The sequence below is a fragment of the Protomyctophum parallelum genome (assembly GCF_964188405.1).
Source record: "Protomyctophum parallelum genome assembly, chromosome: 11".
In the NCBI taxonomy this organism is placed as follows: Eukaryota; Metazoa; Chordata; class Actinopteri; order Myctophiformes; family Myctophidae; genus Protomyctophum; species Protomyctophum parallelum.
Window position 1 is genome coordinate 52,412,840 of NC_139707.1, and position 19,724 is coordinate 52,432,563.

A 19,724-nucleotide genomic window follows, 5' to 3' on the forward strand; every position below is an offset into this window, starting at 1 on the left:
TGTGTGTGTGTGTGTGTGTGTGTGTGTGTGACTTTTTCCTCTGTTTTTTTTTTTTAGTTGTTTTTGGGAATATCATTGACTTGTCACTAGTGTTGCCATGTGTGCTTATTATAAGCACGTTGGTCTTGTTTCTAAAGTGTAGTTGTAAAATTGGTCTTGTTTCTAAAGTGTAGTTGTTTATTTGGTCTTGTTTCTAAAGTGTAGTATTTATTTGGTCTTGTTTCTAAAGTGTAGTATTTTATTTGGTCTTGTTTCTAAAGTGCAGTTGTTTATTTGGTCTTGTTTCTAAAGTGTAGTTGTTTATTTGGTCTTGTTTCTAAAGTGTAGTTGTTTATTTGGTCTTGTTTCTAAAGTGTAGTTGTTTATTTGGTCTTGTTTCTAAAGTGTATTTGTTTATTTGGTCTTGTTTCTAAAGTGTAGTTGTTTAAGTGGTCTTGTTTCTAAAGTGTAGTTGTTTATTTGGTCTTGTTTCTAAAGTGTAGTTGTTTATTTGGTCTTGTTTCTAAAGTGCAGTTGTTTATTTGGTCTTGTTTCTAAAGTGTAGTTGTTTATTTGGTCTTGTTTCTAAAGTGAAGTTGTTTATTTGGTCTTGCTTCTAAAGTGTAGTTTTTCATTTGGCCTTGCTTCTAAAGTTTAGTTGTTTATTTGGTCTTGTTTCTAAAGTGTAATTGTTTATTTGGTCTTGTTTCTAAAGTGTAGTTGTTTATTTGGTCTTGTTTCTAAAGTGTAGTTGTTTATTTGGTCTTGTTTCTAAAGTGCAGTTGTTTATTTGGTCTTGTTTCTAAAGTGTTGTTGTTTATTTGGTCTTGTTTCTAAAGTGTAGTTGTTTATTTGGTCTTGCTTCTAAAGTGTAGTTTTTCATTTGGTCTTGCTTCTAAAGTGCAGTTGTTTATTTGGTCTTGTTTCTAAAGTGCAGTTGTTTATTTGGTCTTGTTTCTAAAGTGTAGTTGTTTATTTGTTCTGGTTTCTAAAGTATAGTTGTTTATTTGGTCTTGTTTCTAAAGTGAAGTTGTTTATTTGGTCTTGCTTCTAAAGTGTAGTTTTTCATTTGGTCTTGCTTCTAAAGTTTAGTTGTTTATTTGGTCTTGTTTCTAAAGTGTAATTGTTTATTTGGTCTTGTTTCTAAAGTGTAGTTGTTTATTTGGGCTTGTTTTCTTATGTACAGTACCAGTACCATCTGAAAGCAGGGAATCATAGCTTCAAATTTACATATTGGTTGTTCAGTTTGACCCTCCAGTTTTGGAGATATGGCTTATAGAGTAATGTCTTTCAGAGAAACAGCGAGTTGAGGAAACAGCCTTGAAAAGTTTCACTTCTACACCTAGCTACATGTTTAAGCATTAATTTCATATTTACATGTCGATTTCAGCTCTGACACTTATTTCAGACATGCTCCAGTATGTGAAGAGTCTGACAGTTTTTCTCCTCCTGAACACTTATGCCCAATCCCAATCCACTCCCTTGCTGACTCAATGAGCCCTCACTGATTTAGCTGCACGTTCATGTGAAGTCTGCGAGGGCTTGAGGGATGTCCCATTTGAAATGGGTAAGTCAGTGAGGGCTCAGCCCCGCCCCTTTGCCAAAGTCAGCATCGATGCTGACTTTGGCAAAGAAATTACCCACAGTTCATAGCGTTACCAGGGGAATGAGGGGGATCCTCCGAACGTCAATCATTTAAGTATACAAATGAGTTATGTATCGCGGTTAGAATGTCAACAAACACAATAGTGCTTTATTCTCACTGTTCTCAAAGGGAGACGGAATGGATGGATAGGCTATATATTTAATAACAATAATAAGAATAAGTTAAACATGATGAGCAAAGTAAAATAATATGGGAATGCAATTTATAATGACAATTATTATATATGAATATTACAACCCCTATGACCCAGGAAAGTGAAACTAATAATAAAACGATCAGCTTAAATACTAAAATAGACGTGATAGACATGTATAAATAGGCCAAGCATGTACAGTATAGGCACTGGCTGTGAATGAGGACAGTTTGTATAAAGTGATGCAAAGTGTCATGAATGGCGGAATCATCTTCAAAGTGACGTCCCATTCCTTTCACAACAATGTGGAGCCCTTGCAGCCTCTCACCCTCAACCCATTCTGGGCGGGAACCCCTTTTGGTGTCAGCATCATGTTATGCTTTAGCTATTGAAAAATAGCAGATCTACAAGCTCATAGCGCGCCACCGAGTGGCGCGCTACGAGCTTGTAGGTCTGCTATTTTTGCAAAATCGAAGAGCGACTGACATAGAAGACACTTTTAGAATCTGATCTCGGGTCAGAATGGGTCAAGGAGTTTACAGCTGACGTCACTAAAGTCAATGAGGCTTCGGGGCTTGAGGGAGGCCATTGGGATTGGGCCTATAGTAGTTCACACACTCTGTTACACCAGTGTGTTTACATGACCCCCCCCCCCCCCCCCCCACTCCCGGCCTACACACACACACACACACACACACACACACACACACACACACACACACACACACACACACACACACACACACACACACACACACACACACACACACACACACACACACACACACACACACACACGCAGGTTATCTGTGCTGTGAGGTAAACATTACAAAACCTGCCTGATAGCTCTGTCAAATTAACTGTAGTGTGAAGGCCATATGCTCTGAAGTGTGTGGAAATACAATGAACACACACACACACACACACACACACACACACACACACACACACACACACACACACACACACACGGTCCATTGTATTTTCATGGTCAGTGTGTGAACAGTGATTACATCAGTTTGAAGGTTATTGATCAGGACCACAGTCTAGTATACCTGAAGCTGATTGGACCACAGTCTAGTATACCTGCAGCTCATTGGACCACAGTCTAGTATACCTGCAGCTCATTGGATGATCAGGACCACAGTCTAGTATACCTGAAGCTGATTGGACCACAGTCTAGTATACCTGAAGCTGATTGGACCACAGTCTAGTATACCTGCAGCTCATTGGACCACAGTCTAGTATACCTGCAGCTCATTGGATGATCAGGACCACAGTCTAGTATACCTGAAGCTGATTGGACCACAGTATAGTATACCTGAAGCTGATTGGAGCACAGTCTAGTATACCCGCAGCTCATTGGAGCAACGTGTCATATGGAGCCTGCCATGATTTAAGGGGCCCCTCATATAATAATATAATACTAATAATAATTATTATTATAATAATAGCCCCTCATATACAGCTTTTGTCCTCTCACGTCTCAATATTTGCCATTGACACTGTGTGTGTGTGTGTGTGTGTGTGTGTGTGTGTGTGTGTGTGTGTGTGTGTGTGTGTGTGTGTGTGTGTGTGTGTGTGTGTGTGTGTGTGTGTGTGTGTGTGTGCGTGTGTGTGTGCATCCAGTGCTGTCCAAGCTGCTCCTGGACCTGCAGGACTTCCTGTCCGTTCTGGACTCAGAGAACCTGAGTTACATCGCCCAGGCCCGGAGGAAGAGTATTTCTACTCTACTGACCTCACTGACCTCACTGACCCTACCCCTACAGGACGATACCGACCCACACACTACAGGTACTGACCCCTAACCCTTAACCCCTAACCCTATATCTACTGACCCCTAACCCTTAACCCCTAACCTATATCTACTGACCCCTGACCCTTAACCCCTAACCCTATATCTACTGACCCCTAACCCCTAACCCCTAACCCTATATCAACTGACCCCTAACCCCTAACCCTATATCTACTGACTCCTAACCCCTAACCCTATATCTACTGACCCCTAACCCCTAACCCTATATCAACTGACCCCTAACCCCTAACCCTATATCTACTGACTCCTAACCCATAACCCTATATCTACTGACCCCTAACCCTAACCCTGTATCTACTGACCACTAACCCTATATCTACTGACCCCTAACCCCTAACCCTATATCTACTGACCACTAACCCCTAACCCTATATCTACTGACCACTAACCCCAAACCCTATATCTACTGACCCCTAACCCCTAACCCTATATCTACTGACCCATAACCCCTAAACCTATATCTACTGACCCCTAACCCCTAAACCTATATCTACTGACCCCTAACCCCTAACCCTATATCTACTGACCCCTAACCCCTAACCCTATATCTACTGACCCCTAACCCCTAACCCTATATATACTGACCCATAACCCCTAACCCTATATCTACTGACCCCTAACCCCTAAACCTACATCTACTGACCCCTAACCCCTAAACCTATATCTACTGACCCCTAACCCCTAACCCTATATCTACTGACCACTAACCCCTAACCCTATATCTACTGACCCCTAACCCCTAACCCTATATCTACTGACCCATAACCCCTAACCCTATATCTACTGACCCCTAACCCCTAAACCTATATCTACTGACCCCTAACCCCTAACCCTATATCTACTGACCCCTAACCCCTAACCCTATATATACTGACCACTAACCCCTAACCCTATATCTACTGACCCCTAACCCTATATCTACTGACCCCTAACCCCTAACCCTATATCTACTGACCCCTAACCCCTAACCCTATATCTACTGACCCCTAACCCTATATCTACTAACCCCTAACCCTAACCCTATATCTACTGACCCCTAACCCCTAACCCTATATCTACTGACCACTAACCCTAACCCTATATCTACTGACCCCTAACCCCTAACCCTATATCTACTGACCCCTAACCCCTAACCCTATATCTACTGACCCCTAACCCTATATCTACTGACCACTAACCCCTAACCCTATATCTACTGACCACTAACCCTAACCCTATATCTACTGACCCCTAACCCCAAACCCTATATCTACTGACCCCTAACCCCTAACCCTATATCTACTGACCCCTAACCCCTAACCCTATATCTACTGACCACTAACCCCTAACCCTATATCTACTGACCCCTAACCCTAACCCTATATCTACTGACCCCTAACCCTATATATACTGACCCCTAACCCCTAACCCTATATCTACTGACCACTAACCCCTAACCCTATATCTACTGACCCCTAACCCCTAACCCTATATCTACTGACCACTAACCCCTAACCCTATATCTACTGACCACTAACCCCTAACCCTATATCTACTGACCACTAACCCCTACCCTATATCTACTGACCCCTAAACCCTAACCCTATATCTACTGACCCCTAACCCTACCACTACAGGTACTTTCTCTGGACTCCATGGGCTAAGAAAATAAACGTTGAAATCTCAAATTCGGTCAGAACGGCTGCTCCGACTTCCTAGTGTTAACCCCTAACCCTAACCCTATATATAATCATAATAACCATCTGTAGTTTACTGAACAAACTACAACTACCAGCACCCTGCAGGTCATAATAACCATCTGTAGTTTACTGAACAAACTACAACTACCAGCACCCTGCAGGTCATAATAACCACCTGTAGTTTACTGAACAAACTACAACTACCAGCACCCTGCAGGTCATAATAACCATAAGAAACCTTTTTGAAGAGAAAATGTAAATACAATAAAATGACACCAAACGAAAACAGGTGCCGTTTTTCTGCTTTCTTCCAATTGATTTCCAAATGTTTAGAAAAAAAAAAAAAACAGGCCTGTTTTCTCATTTAAATTTTAGGTTTAAAAGTAAAACATGACAGATTTTCCTGTTTTTCCCACTTTTACTTTGAAGAGAAAAACTATGTATCCGTTAGTACCCTGACCATGCTGTCTGTCTGTCTGTCTGTGCGTGTGTCTGTGCGTGTGTCTGTGTGTGCGTGCGTGCGTGCGTGCGTGTCATCCTGCAGTGGAAGATGCTGAGTACATGATAATGAGCTGTCCATCATCGTCACCTAGCAACGAGCTGACTGACACACCTGGTACAGGTGATTGATTGATTGGTTGATTGATTGGTTGATTGGTTGATTGATTGATTGATTGATTGGCACACACATAAGGGCTCGGCTGAAAGCATTTTCTTGTCGGGTGAAAACAACACAGTTTTGCGAAACCTTAATTGTTAAACATTACGGACCGCAATATTTTCTACACTCAGCATACCTCTGAACTGTGTGTGTGTGTGTGTGTGTGTGTGTGTGTGTGTGTGTGTGTGTGTGTGTGTGTGTGTGTGTGTGTGTGTGTGTGTGTGTGTGTGTGTGTGCGCGTGTGCGTGTGCGTGTGTGTCTCTACAGAATCTGTTTTGGTGTCTCTGTGGCCGAGGAGAGAGGTGAGTCTGTCTTAAACCTAGAACTATATCTATCTAATAGTTTCTGTCAGTGTTTCTTAAACCTTTTTGCGTGGGAACCCATTTTGGTGTTAGCACTATGTTATGCTTTAGCTATTGAAAAATAGCAGATCTACAAGCTCGTAGGTCTGCTATTTTTGAAAAATCGAAGAGCGACTGACATAGAAGACATGTTTTAGAATCTGATCTCAGGTCAGAATGGGTTAAACCTTTTCATGTGGACGTGGCTGCGGACCCCCCCCCCCCAGAAGCAAAGATTTGAGTTAAAAACGTTCGCTCTGAAAGAATATATAATCAAAGATTTGTGCCACATTTTCAGGATTTTTCAGAGAGGAGTGTATTTGTTGTTAATGACTGAGCTTTGGGAGTAGATAGGTGTGTGGGTGTGTGTGCGCGTGTGTGTGTGTGTGACAGGAAGCTTTGTGTTTACACGTGCGACCATCTGCCTTCTGATTGGTCGAAAGGCACGGTAGAGGCAGGAAGTGGTCTCTCGCGACGACCGATACCATCTGGCCTACGTGATGACCACACACACACACACACACACACACACGCACACACACACACACACACACACACACACACACACACACACACACATACACACACACACACACACACACACACACACACACAGTGAGAGATGTAATGCCCCCCCCCCCCCAGGGGACAGTTAGTTCCTCCCTTTTATTTACCCTATACACTAATGACTGTGTCAGCTGACAGCTCACAGACCAATCAGTGTGTATAGTCAAGTTCTCTGATGACACTGTTATCCTTAGTTTACTCACAAGTGAAGTGATGAATAATCACTTACAAGTTAATGTAAGGAATTGTAGTGGATCCATCAGGTCTATAGGTGGCCACACCACCATCGCCATGGTCATGACATCAAACAGGTCTATAGGTCATGGGCTTTCAACAGGTGGTCTGTGGACCACTGGTGGTCCGTGAAGGTGTTGCATGTGGTCCCTGACCATGCATTTAGTAATGTAGGAAAGTGAAGATTCGTATTTGAATTTATCGTATTGACCACAAGTTGAGAAACAATGCAGTAAATGACGTGGTGACAAAATGATGACGCGTCGATGTTGTCAGTTACTGGGAAGACGGATGTCAAGGACTTCCACAGAAAAGGGAGGTAGAATCTCAAGGGAAACCGTACCGGATTGCCTGGTTGAGTCACCATTATAAGGACATGTGCCCATAATGAATCGCAAGTGTCTGCTAATACTGAGTCATAGAATAAGTTACAATGAACAGCAACATGAGTTTAATATGGAAGGTTATTCCCCCCCCCCCCACACCACGACCATATCCCCCCTCCTCCCAATACAACAATGGTCCCCAGGTTGATTCTCAGTCAGGGTGGTGGTCCCTGGTTCACACTCAGTTGAAAACCCCTGCAATAGGTGACCACACCACCATCGCCATATATGGTCATGACATCAAACAGGTCTATAGGTGGTGACCACACCACCATCACCATATATGGTCATGACATCAAACAGGTCTATAGGTGGTGACCACACCTCCATCACCATATTATGGTCATGACATCAAACAGGTCTATAGGTGGTGACCACACCACCATCACCATATATGGTCATGGCATCACACAGGTCTATAGGTGGTGACCACACCTCCATCACCATATATGGTCATGACATCAAACAGGTCACCTCCTATAAATATCTCGGAGTGCACATGGATTGTGATATGAGCTGGCACTCCCATGTGACGTACAGTATGTGTGGAAAAGTACACCAACGCCTTCATTTTCTCCGTAGGCTCAGACTCTTTGGTGTAAGTAGAAACTAGGGCCGGGACTAATTGCGATTAATTTAGATTAATTAACTACAGATAAATTAATCGCACCTTTTTTTTCACCGCGGAACGTTTCTCACTGGGCGCTTTTCTATAGTACTGAAAACTGGAAATAATAAAAAGTCACCCCATTTTGTGTTGCCTAGAACTGGAGGTCTGACAAAAAACAGTAACAATTGTGATGTCACTGAGATGTACTTGTTACTGTTACTATTTCTTTTTCAGACCTCCAGTTCTAGGCAACACAGAATGGGGTGACTTTTTATTATTATTTCCACAACAGGTATATAATGACAGTAAAATGTTGAAAATGAGTGGTATCCTGTAGTCACTATTCGTTGATTCACTGGGATACCAAAAAACATAAAAAAAAAAGGTTTCTCGCTGTTCTCGGGTTGAATATTGATATGCGATTAATCTAGATTAATTAATCGCAAAGCCTCTGATTAATTAGATTTTTTTTGTATCGAGTCCCAGCTCTAGTAGAAACATTACATAATGCTGATCTGCTATAGAGCTAGCATAGAGTAAATTCTAAGGTATGGGATCACCACTTGGTTTGGTCCAAGACCGATCTCTCCCTTGGGAGACAAAATAAAGAAGCCTTGAAACCTTGAACCTTGAATCAAATGTTCATGATTGGTCAACAGGATTCTGGGATTAACATAATTTATAATTCATAAATATTTTTGGTAAATTGAATGGATGGATGAGCCCAGACAGGAAGCCGTCATCAGAACGCCATTCATGTTCATTCACGGAAATACACTTTAAAACTGTAAACGAATAATGATTTTTATAAAATATTCTTTGAAACTTTATGATTCTGAATGAGTTCTAGGATGTTTTGAACTGACTTCCTACTTCCTGATTCCTGTGATGTCATCAGAGCCAGGGTCCCACAGTGCCCCCCCACCCCCCCAGAGGTCTGGGTGAGGAAGAGGAGGAGGATGAAGATGATGATGATCGTGATGAAGATGAAGATACCTACGAGGAAGCACAACCCTACATATCTGATGTCCCCGTCACTGGTACACGCACGCACGCACGCACGCACACACGCTGAGCGCTTTTACTCTGAAAGCCATGAACCGGAAACAATTTCCTAAAAGAGTTTACTTTACAAAGTTGACCTTAAATTGCGATCATTTTAATTTATACGATATATGATCCAAAAAGCGTTCATATTTTGCGGGAGAGAGACGGATGAGGAGCAGAAATGAAGCGCCAGCATATCGATCCGTTCATCACCACGGAGAGTGCCCTGGAGTAGGAGAGACGAGTCATTCTTTCCGCCGCGCTAACATGTAAATCAACGGCAAGCTAATAATTGCCCAGAGCGTTAGCGTACGGCAGCCAAAAGGCGAACGGGCCAAAAAAGAAAAGGAAAAATTCTGAATATTCTTATCTCGCCCCGTATCATTGAGGATGCGCTAGGACGTCCATCGACGTCCAAGGCACCTCTCGGTTCGAATCCTTAAGACGGCCTTAGGCGTCCTATGTAAAAAATGTGTTAACGAGTTCGTTATACTGCCCCCTAGAGGAGGCCGACAGCGACAGCAGTCTCTACGAGTCGTACGGCGACGAGGAGGACGGACAGGAGGAGGAGGAGTCAGGGGCGGAGCCAGAGGACCAGGCCAAGGACAGCGCCCGCTACATTGTACAATGGGGCGGCTCGCAGCCCTCCGTGCGGCCCGCCCCCAGCGGGGACCTCGTCCAATGGGGAGGCTCGCAGCCCTGCGTTGGTCCCGCCCCCAGCGGGGGGGAGTCCCGCCTCTGCGGTTACCTGTGGAGGAAGAAGTGGCTCGGCACCTGGACCAAACAGCTGTGTGTCATCAGGAGGCGGAGCCTACTGGTACGCTGTTTATAGTCCCTAGACCCTATATAGTCCATAGACCCTACTGGTATGCTGTTTATAGTCCCTAGACCCTACTGGTATGCTGTTTATAGTCCCTAGACCCTATATAGTCCCTAGACCCTTCATAGTCCCTAGACCCTTTATAGTCCCTAGACCCTAATGGTATGATGTTTATAGTCCCTAGACCCTATATAGTCCCTAGACCCTACTGGTATGCTGTTTATAGTCCCTAGACCCTACTGGTATGCTGTTTATAGTCCCTAGACCCTATATAGTCCCTAGACCCTACTGGTATGCTGTTTATAGTCCCTAGACCCTACTGGTATGCTGTTTATAGTCCCTAAACCCTATATAGTCCCTAGACCCTTCATAGTCCCTAGACCCTTATGGTATGATGTTTATAGTCCCTAGACCCTACTGGTATGATGTTTATAGTCCCTAGACCCTATATAGTCCCTAGACCCTACTGGTATGATGTTTATAGTACCTAGACCCTATATAGTCCCTAGACCCTACTGGTATGTTGTTTATAGTCCCTAGACCCTATATAGTCCCTAGACCCTACTGGTATGATGTTTATAGTCCCTAGACCCTATATAGTCCCTAGACCCTACTGGTATGCTGTTTATAGTCCCTAGACCCTATATAGTCCCTAGACCCTACTGGTATGATGTTTATAGTCCCTAGACCCTACTGGTATGGTGTTTATTAACACTAACCTGTGTGTGTGTGTTCTCCACAGTGCTACAAGTGTGCTGCAGACCTCCATCCTCAGGTTGAACTTGACCTTCGGGGGGGTCGCGTTGACCTTCGGGGGGGTCGCGTTGACCTTCGGGGGGGTCGTGTGCTGGCGCTCCGCCTGGGCGGGAGGGGGAGGGGCAAAGGACGGGAGGTGGAGGCGGAGCTGAAGGTGGTGGTGGGCTCCGATTCGCTGACGCTGGGCTTCAGCGACCAATCACACGCGTTGGAGTGGAGAAAGGTGAACTGTTCCATTCCTGCGATCTGCGGGCCAATCACAACTGATCTATGGACAGCCAATCACAACTGATCTATGGACATTAACCAATCACAGCTGATCTATGGACATTAGCCAATCACAACTGATCTATGGACATCAGCCAATCACAACTGATCTATGGACATTACCATGTATGGACATTACCATTTATGGACATTACCGACACATTTAATTCATTCATTAAACTAACCTTAATAAAAACGTCATTTAATTTAATCACAACTGATTTATGGACATTACCGACACAAGCACTTTACATTTGTAACTTCCTTTCTCCTCTCTGTGTGTATGTGTGTGTGTGTGCGTGCGTGCGTGCGTGCGCGCGTGTGTGTGTGCGTGTAGGTGATAGAGGAAGTCAGTGTGTCTACATCCTATGATCTGACTCAGAGAGTGTCCTCAATGTTCTTTTCAGAACTACCGCCGTCCTGCACGGTGAACTTTGACCTTTAATTTATGCACGCACGCACACACACACACACACACACACACACACACACACACACACACACACACACACACACACACACACACACACATTTCGATTTCTTTATTTGAGTCCACATTTATAAAATACATTATCAAGGGCACAAATATTTTCAGTTGCTTCTGATATACTACACACCTGTCTCAGTGCTTGAGTCCAAACAAGCCCTAAATGTACAGAATATACAGTAGGCAACACATGAACTTATTCACAGCCAACATTGGTCACTTCAGTCTGTCACATTATTACCAACACCGAAAGTAAATCATGGGTACAAAAAACACCTTCTCCTCCAAATAGACCGACTGCCTATAATGGGGGAGATTGAACAGTATGTGTTGCAAGCTGCTTTGACTTACACTTGGACACACACACACACACACACACACACACACACACACACACACACACACACACACACACACACACACACACACACACACACACACACTAATAATACTTGTGGGTGTGTCCAGTCCAGTGCAGTGTTACTGTGTGAAGAGTCTTCTGCTCCCAGCGGTCACAACAACAACACTAACAACAAAGGTAATTTATTATCATTTATCTAGGATGGATAAATGAACTGTTTTAATCTCTCTGTCTCTCTATGTCTAATTCAAAATTGATTAGATGCAAAGATCACAGCATACAAGTCTATGGTTACGTTCACACGAGGCAGATTCAAAGATTTGCTTTGCATCGTCATGTCGCTGTGCTTCCATTGACAATGAATGGTAGACTGCATCTTTGCATCTTCATGTCGCTTTGCTTCCATTGACAATGAATGGTAGACTGCATCTTTGCATCTTCATGTCGCTGCAGGCTTCCATTGACAATGAATGGTAGACTGTATCTTTGCATCTTCATGTCGCTGTGCTTCCATTGACAATGAATTGTAGACTGCATCTTTGCATCTTCATGTCGCTGTGCTTCCATTGACAATGAATGGTAGACTGTATCTTTGCATCTTCATGTCGCTGTGCTTCCATTGACAATGAATGGTAGACTGTATCTTTGCATCTTCATGTCGCTGTGCTTCCATTGACAATGAATGGTAGACTGCATCTTTGCATCTTCATGTCGCTGTGCTTCCATTGACAATGAATGGTAGACTGTATCTTTGCATCTTCATGTCGCTGTGCTTCCATTGACAATGAATGTTAGACTGCATCTTTGTATCTTCTGGCGTTGCTAGTTAACTGTTCACATTATAGAGCGTCGCAGTCCCTCCCCCTTTCAGAACGACGAGTGGCCCAGGAAATGAAATGCAATGCATTCTGACCATAGGATTTTCTTCAAGTATTTATTTAAAGACGGTTACGCCGCGGACAAAGCCAACTCGGATCGTGACAAATCATGACAATGAACACAATATTTTGGGCCGATCAAATCATTAGAAAGAAGAAAATAAAGGCAGGAGACAAGGTCAAGGTCAAGGTTGTTTATTAGTGTCCCCGAAGGGCAAAAGGTTTTACAGCAGGTCATAAGGCTTGAAACACATATAAATACATCAGTCAGATCAAAGTTATTGCTGCTGGTCGCAAGCGTGCGCTGCGCCCGGCCTACTTGCATCTTCAGAAAAGAAAAGAAAAGAAGGAAAGAGAGGGGGGGGGGGGGGGGGGGGGGGGGGGGTAAGAAGACATCCAGGGAGGGAGAGAGAAAAATAGCGACCGCCCTCTTCAAGAGGCAAGCAGGGAAGCCAAGACATCACTATTTGTTTTGTTTTTCTTCTTATAAATTATTTGATCGGCCCAAAACATTGTGTTCATTGTCATGATTTGTCACGATCCGAGTTGGCTTTGTCCGCGGCGTAACCGTCTTTAAATGAATACTTGAAGAAAATCCTATGGTCAGAATGCACTGCATTTCATTTCCTGGGCCACTCGTCGTTCTGAAAGGGGGAGGGACTGCGACGCTCTATAGAGTCAACTGGCCTTAATGATCTTTGTCCTGATTGGCTGACAGGCTTCCTGAACGTGCTGATGAACTGCCAATGGCAGAGCCTCCTGTGTCTGGTGGAGGCGGGGCTTCTGAAGATGTTTGGGGAGGAGGAAGACCCGGAGCGGACTCCCCATACGGAACGGACTCCCCACCCGGAGCGGACTCCCCATACGGAACGGACTCCCCAGTACACGCTTCATCTCAGAGGGTGTGAAGTAAAAGCCGGAGCGGACTACCAGACGTCGTACCGGATCACACTGCTGCAGCACGGAGTCACAGTGGCTGTACTGGAGGTACGGATCCACTCCGGGTTTTTAAACCCCTGACATATGGTCCACTCCAGGTTTTAAACCCTCCAGACCCATATGGTTTACTCCAGGTTTTCCCATACACCCCAGACAGTTTTTAATTCTTAAAAACTTCCTTCCTATCAGGACATCCTAATAAGGTCAAAGCTTCCTTCCTGTCAGGACATCCTAATAAGGTCAAAGCTTCCTTCCTGTCAGGACATCCTAATAAGGTCAAAGCTTCCTTCCTGTCAGGACATCCTATTAAGGCCAAAGCTTCCTTCCTGTCAGGACATCCTAATAAGGCCAAAGCTTCCTTCCTGTCAGGACATCCTAATAAGGTCAAAGCTTCCTTCCTGTCAGGACATCCTAATAAGGTCAAAGCTTCCTTCCTGTCAGGACATCCTAATAAGGTCAAAACTTCCTTCCTGTCAGGACATCCTAATAAGGTCAAAGCTTCCTTCCTGTCAGGCTGGTTGTCAGGACGACAAGGATCGATGGCTTCAGCTGCTGCAGGACGGAGCTGTCAATCATCATAAGGACGGAGCTGTCAATCATCATCAGGACGGAGCTGTCAATCATCATCACCATGACAACGACAACAACACACTGGAGAAGACAGGAGCACTGAGGTTGGTGGACGCACGTGCACGCACACGCAAGCACGCACGTGCACGCAAGCACGCACGCACCAAAATTGTCAACATATTTAGTCAAAGTTTTCGTTTAGTTTTACTCAACAAATTCAACACTGACGACACAATAAAATTGTGCCCGGTGTCGAGTCCGTCGGACACACGTTTGTCCAGAACCGGCACAAAGGCCTCTCTCCGCCCGGGCTCTGGACCCGGTCACCTCTATATATCCATATATGGAGCTGGCCTGTTCTGACATCACAATGTTGTTCTGACGTCTTGATACACTCCATATTTGGGCATTCTTGACAATGAACTCCATATAAGGGCATACAAGGGACACAGGCATACTAACTGGGTGGGGCATGCATTTCCAACTTGCATCGTTCCAAGTAGGCCAGTGCCCAACGGGCACCGTTGGTGCCTCTACAGTGGTGCCCGTTGGACAGTGGCCTATTTGGAACGATGCAAGTTGGAAATGCATCCCCACCCAGTTATTACTTGCGCAAGCAGAGCGCGCAAGTAATGTTGTTGGTCAGGTGCTACGATGCGTATGTCCCGTAGCCGTAGCAGCATATGAGCATGACGTGATGGAGACATGTACCAATGCCAGGCATGTACCAATGCCAGGGTATAATGGGTTATCGATGGTGACGTACTGTAATGATGTATGTTTCAGTGTCGTGTGGATTAAAGGGACATACGCATCAAACGACCCAAGTAACCACAGTATACCGCTAATCAACTTACAAATTACATATATATATATACCGACACTGAAACATATCTTTATTACAATTTACAATTTAGGCTTTTATCAGACGCTCTTGATCCAGAGCGACTTACATTAAGCAAAAACAAAAGCATGGCAATACATCACATATATATAAAGTAGTTATCATGAATCATGTATAAACTAAGAACGTAACAGTGGAGTATCTATGTCAACTATACATACTGTACTATATTAAATATTATACAATATACATATGTACTATAAAGTGCTGTGACTACATAAAATGCAATTCTATAGATATTACGTTATATCCTGGCATTGGTACATATCTTCATCACGTTATATGCTGCCATGGGACATACGCATCAAACGACCCAACTAACCACAGTATACCGCTAATCAACGTACAAATTACATACACATATATAAGGCATTTATTTCCTTTAATCCACCCGACACTGAAACATAATATCTTTATTACGTCACCATTGAGAGTCAGTTATACCAGTACTTGCACGCTCTGCTTGCGCACTAGTAGGCCATTTATGGCGTACTTGGGTGCAACAAGCAACTAGTTCCGTTTTACGCCCATAAACTCCTCCTCCTCATGAAAACTCCTCCTCCTCAGTGGACTGACAACCCGACGCTTCCCCACCGCCAACAACTACATGGACGATCAGAACCACCCCCCCCACCAGAGTGGTACGCTCCAGAACCACCCCTCCCACCAGAGTGGTACGCTCCAGAACCACCCCCCGCACCAGAGTGGTACGGTCCACCCTCAACCCATCTACTCCAACGCCTCCATACTGGAACACATGGTACGATCCGTCCTATAGGGGGGGTTTATAGTGGAACACATGGTACGATCCGTCCTATAGGGGGGGGTTTATACTGGTACGTTCCATTCACATGCTGGTATAGGCTATACCATTATATTATATGTTCTAGGGCAGGCCCGTAGCTTCATAACTGAACGGTATTCTGAACGGATTCAGTATGAGACGTTTTTACTGGACATTTATTTGAACATTTCCCAGAGTATCATTTGTCAGTGTTCCTTGTATTTATTTATTGTCTTTGTACCTTTGCTCATGGTTACATTTGGTAATGTAGAGGAGATCTTGAATAAACAAGAAGGTGGCCATACACACCAATAGCTAGAGTACCAATATTTATTAGGACAGCAGGTAAGACAGGAATATCCAACGTTTCGGCGGTTAAGCCTTCATCAGGGAAACATTTGGTAATGTGAAATTAGGCTGAAAAAGTTATACTTTTTGTTCACACCTGACAAAAAGATCATTGATATTAAATATTAAATAGAATCATAAATATTGATGATGATAGTTAAATAGAATCATAAATATTGATGATGCTAGTTAAATACAATCATAAATATTGATGATGCTAGTTAAATACAATCATAAATATTAGTTGTTCATGAGATGATGTATGGTGATTAGAGCGCCGCTCACTTCACATGGGTCTGATTTTTACCATCTCTTCCTCCTGACTCCTCCCCTCCATCAGTTCCAGACCAATCAGGATGAAGTTCAAGGAGACTCCGTTACCTACAGCAACACCGTCTTCACCAATCACAGTGAGTTATACTGTTACCTCCAATCACAGTGAGTCATACTGTTACCTCCAATCACAGTGAGTTATAGTTACCTCCAATCACAGTGAGTTATACTGTTACCTCCAATCACAGTGAGTTATAGTTACCTCCAATCACAGTGAGTTATACTGTTACCTCCAATCGCAGTGAGTTATAGTTACCTCCAATCACAGTGAGTCATACTGTTACCTCCAATCACAGTGAGTTATACTGTTACCTCCAATCACAGTGAGTCATACTGTTACCTCCAATCACAGTGAGTTATAGTTACCTCCAATCACAGTGAGTTATACTGTTACCTCCAATCACAGTGAGTTATAGTTACCTCCAATCACAGTGAGTTATACTGTTACCTCCAATCACAGTGAGTTATAGTTACCTCCAATCACAGTGAGTTATAGTTACCTCCAATCATAGTGAGTCATACTGTTACCGTCCAATCACAGTGAGTTATACTGTTACCTCCAATCACAGTGAGTTATACTGTTACCTCCAATCACAGTGAGTTATACTGTTACCTCCAATCACAGTGAGTTATACTGTTACCTCCAATCACAGTGAGTTATACTGTTACCGTCCAATCGTCGTACTGAAAGGGGGCGGGACTGAAAGGGGGAGGGACTGAAAGGGGGCGGGACTGAAAGGGGGCCGGACTGAAAGGGGGCGGGCCTGAAAGGGGGCGGGACTGAAAGGGGGAGGTCCTGAAAAGGGGCGGGACTGAAAGGGGGGCGGGACTGAAAGGGGGCGGGACTGAAAGGGGGCGGGCCTGAAAGTGGGCGGGACTGAAAGGGGGCGGGCCTGCGGCACTTTATTGAACCAAAACAAAACTATTTTCTGACTGTACATTTATACAGCATTTGTCCTTGTATTGTATCTCTTATGTGGACATAAATAATATATTATATCACATTGTGCGTGCGTGCGTGCGTGCGTGCGTACGTGTGCGTGCGTGCGTGCGTGTGCGTGTGCGTGCGTGTGCGTGTGCGTGTGTGTATGTGTGCGTGCGTGTGCGCGCGCGTGTGTGTGTGCGCGCTCCAGTTCGTGGCGTTCAGAAGTTGGAGCTGGCGGGGGGGCGGAGCGCGGGGTCAGAGGTCAACCTGACCGCTGCGTCTGCCGTGAAGCAAAACAAGCGCTCCTCCTTTAGACAGAGTCTGGCCTTCTGCAGCGAGAAGGTTAATATGACACCCCTAAACCTAACCTTACTACTACTATTAATATACTGTTAATATAACACCCCTAAACCTAACCTTACTACTACTATTAATATACTGTTAATGTAACACCCCTAAACCTAACCTTACTACTACTATTAATATACTGTTAATATAACACCCCTAAACCTAACCTTACTACTACTATTAATATACTGTTAATATAACACCCCTAAACCTAACCTTACTACTACTATTAATATACTGTTAACACAAAAAATGCTGGAAACGTATCCATACGCTTTATTAATATCGAACGCCGTACGCGCGAAGCGTATGTATACGTTTTATACGTTTTTTTATTGCTTACTGTACATCAACGTCCTATGCTCCAGGACACCGAGGAAAATAACAGCGATCGTCTCCAGGAAGCTCCAATATGTGATCCGGGAGTAAAAAGCCCCTCCCTCCTGAAAAGAGGTCTGTCTGTGGCGAAGACGCTCCCTCCTCCAATGCCTCCATTACACGTATGGGTCTGCACGGCAACGGCATAGACCAACGCAGATGTCAGGGCATCTAAAATGGAGTTACCCATACTCTAGTAGTAGTCTAGTGTCTGTGAATACACTCGATTCCCCCTCCCCTCCTGTTTCTACATGGTTTCTCCCGAGGAATCTTTGTGGGGGGAGTCTGAGTCTCTTCTGCCCGGATCGCATTGCAGTTTGAGTTCCCTGGCCCCAGGCCACACTGCGCCTTGTAATCGCCTTGCACCGCTCTCTCATTCTCGGAAAAAGATATAACGCAGTCGTGTCGATTTGCCCTCTGCCAGTATATAAACCAAGAATAATCTTCAACGATCGCCATTTCATAACGTTTTCAACACGCACACGGCACACGCCATGATCAACTAACTGCCTGGCTACGTCTTCAGTCTTCACCAGCCATCGCTATCCGTTGTGTGGATCGCCATCGCGTCTTCACTTTGTTTGTTTGGGCAAGAAGCACGATCAGCGATGGAAAAGAGCTTTATATCCACGGCAGATAAGTAATGACGTATTATCGAAGGACCGCCATGATCAACTTACTGCCTACGTCTTCATCAGCCAATGCAGCCATCATCGCTATCCGTTGTGTGATTGTGGATGTAGGCTATATCCACGGTATCGAGAGAGACGCCCGGCTGTGATATAGGTCTTATCACTGCAATTATAATGAATAAAAAGGCTACAATCACACAACGGATAGCGATGGCTGCATTGGCTGGTGACAACGTAGCCTCGGTCCCAGGCAGTTAGTTGATCATGGCGGTCCCTCGATAATACGTCATTACTTATCTGCCGTGGATAAAACTCTTTTCCATCGCTGATCTCTGCTTCTTTGCCCAAACAAAGTGAAGATAGCGTTGTCCAACAAAGCAGCCAGTTATTTGATCATCTCTCTCTCCTGTGCTTCTTTCCTCAAACATGTCCAGACATGTCAACCTCAACCACTAAACTCACCGATCCAGTAACGCATCTCACCGTTATACTATCGTTCTGAAGGCAGATATAAAAATAAACATAAATAAATTATTGTCATATACATACTACACACTGAATGAAAGCCCTAATTGTCTACTTTTAGGAGGAAAACAAATACATAATATTGATCCCATGTACAGTTTGTCAGTAGGATATTGAATGCAGTTGTTCAGGTCCAACTATTATTCACAAAATAAGGCCTATAGCGACATGTACATATTATATACCGTATGAAACAGAAGACCCTCTGCTTTCATAAGAAAAAAACTAATACTGTAATAATAATAAAAATCACACCCCTGTGAAGTGAGCATTTCCTCATGAAGTTATCATAGCGAGTTATAAAGGTTTAAAGTCACAGAGATTGACAGGCAGATATAAACATAAATAAA

General features: G+C 44.0%; 2 protein-coding genes and 1 long non-coding RNA gene across 3 annotated transcripts in view; all 3 read left to right on the forward strand.

Annotated features, from left to right (window-relative positions):
• LOC310867093 (actin filament-associated protein 1-like 2) overlaps positions 1–10,847 on the forward strand; it is a gene marked incomplete at its 3' end in the record, with an annotated part of 11,930 nt that extends 1,083 nt beyond the window's left edge. Inside the window, exons 2-8 of the mRNA XM_083776888.1 lie at positions 3,408–3,572; positions 5,818–5,889; positions 6,202–6,236; positions 8,971–9,112; positions 9,623–9,936; positions 10,682–10,757; positions 10,810–10,847. Coding sequence (XP_083633014.1) covers positions 3,408–3,572; positions 5,818–5,889; positions 6,202–6,236; positions 8,971–9,112; positions 9,623–9,936; positions 10,682–10,757; positions 10,810–10,847 — 842 coding nt within the window. The remainder of the gene's footprint in view (positions 1–3,407; positions 3,573–5,817; positions 5,890–6,201; positions 6,237–8,970; positions 9,113–9,622; positions 9,937–10,681; positions 10,758–10,809) is intronic.
• On the forward strand, positions 10,845–11,985 carry LOC310866327. The gene is made up of 3 exons (XR_014569913.1): positions 10,845–10,918; positions 11,300–11,389; positions 11,918–11,985. It is a non-coding gene; the product is annotated as an uncharacterized lncRNA (long non-coding RNA).
• A 1,386-nt stretch (positions 11,986–13,371) lies between these two features.
• Positions 13,372–16,685, forward strand: LOC310867220 (uncharacterized protein). Its single transcript, XM_083777108.1, has 4 exons — positions 13,372–13,675; positions 14,141–14,301; positions 15,669–15,861; positions 16,574–16,685. Exons 1-4 carry the CDS (start codon positions 13,424–13,426, stop codon positions 16,673–16,675), a joined length of 708 nt encoding a protein of 235 aa, XP_083633234.1. The 5' UTR covers positions 13,372–13,423; the 3' UTR covers positions 16,676–16,685.
• The last annotated feature ends 3,039 nt before the right edge of the window (positions 16,686–19,724 follow it).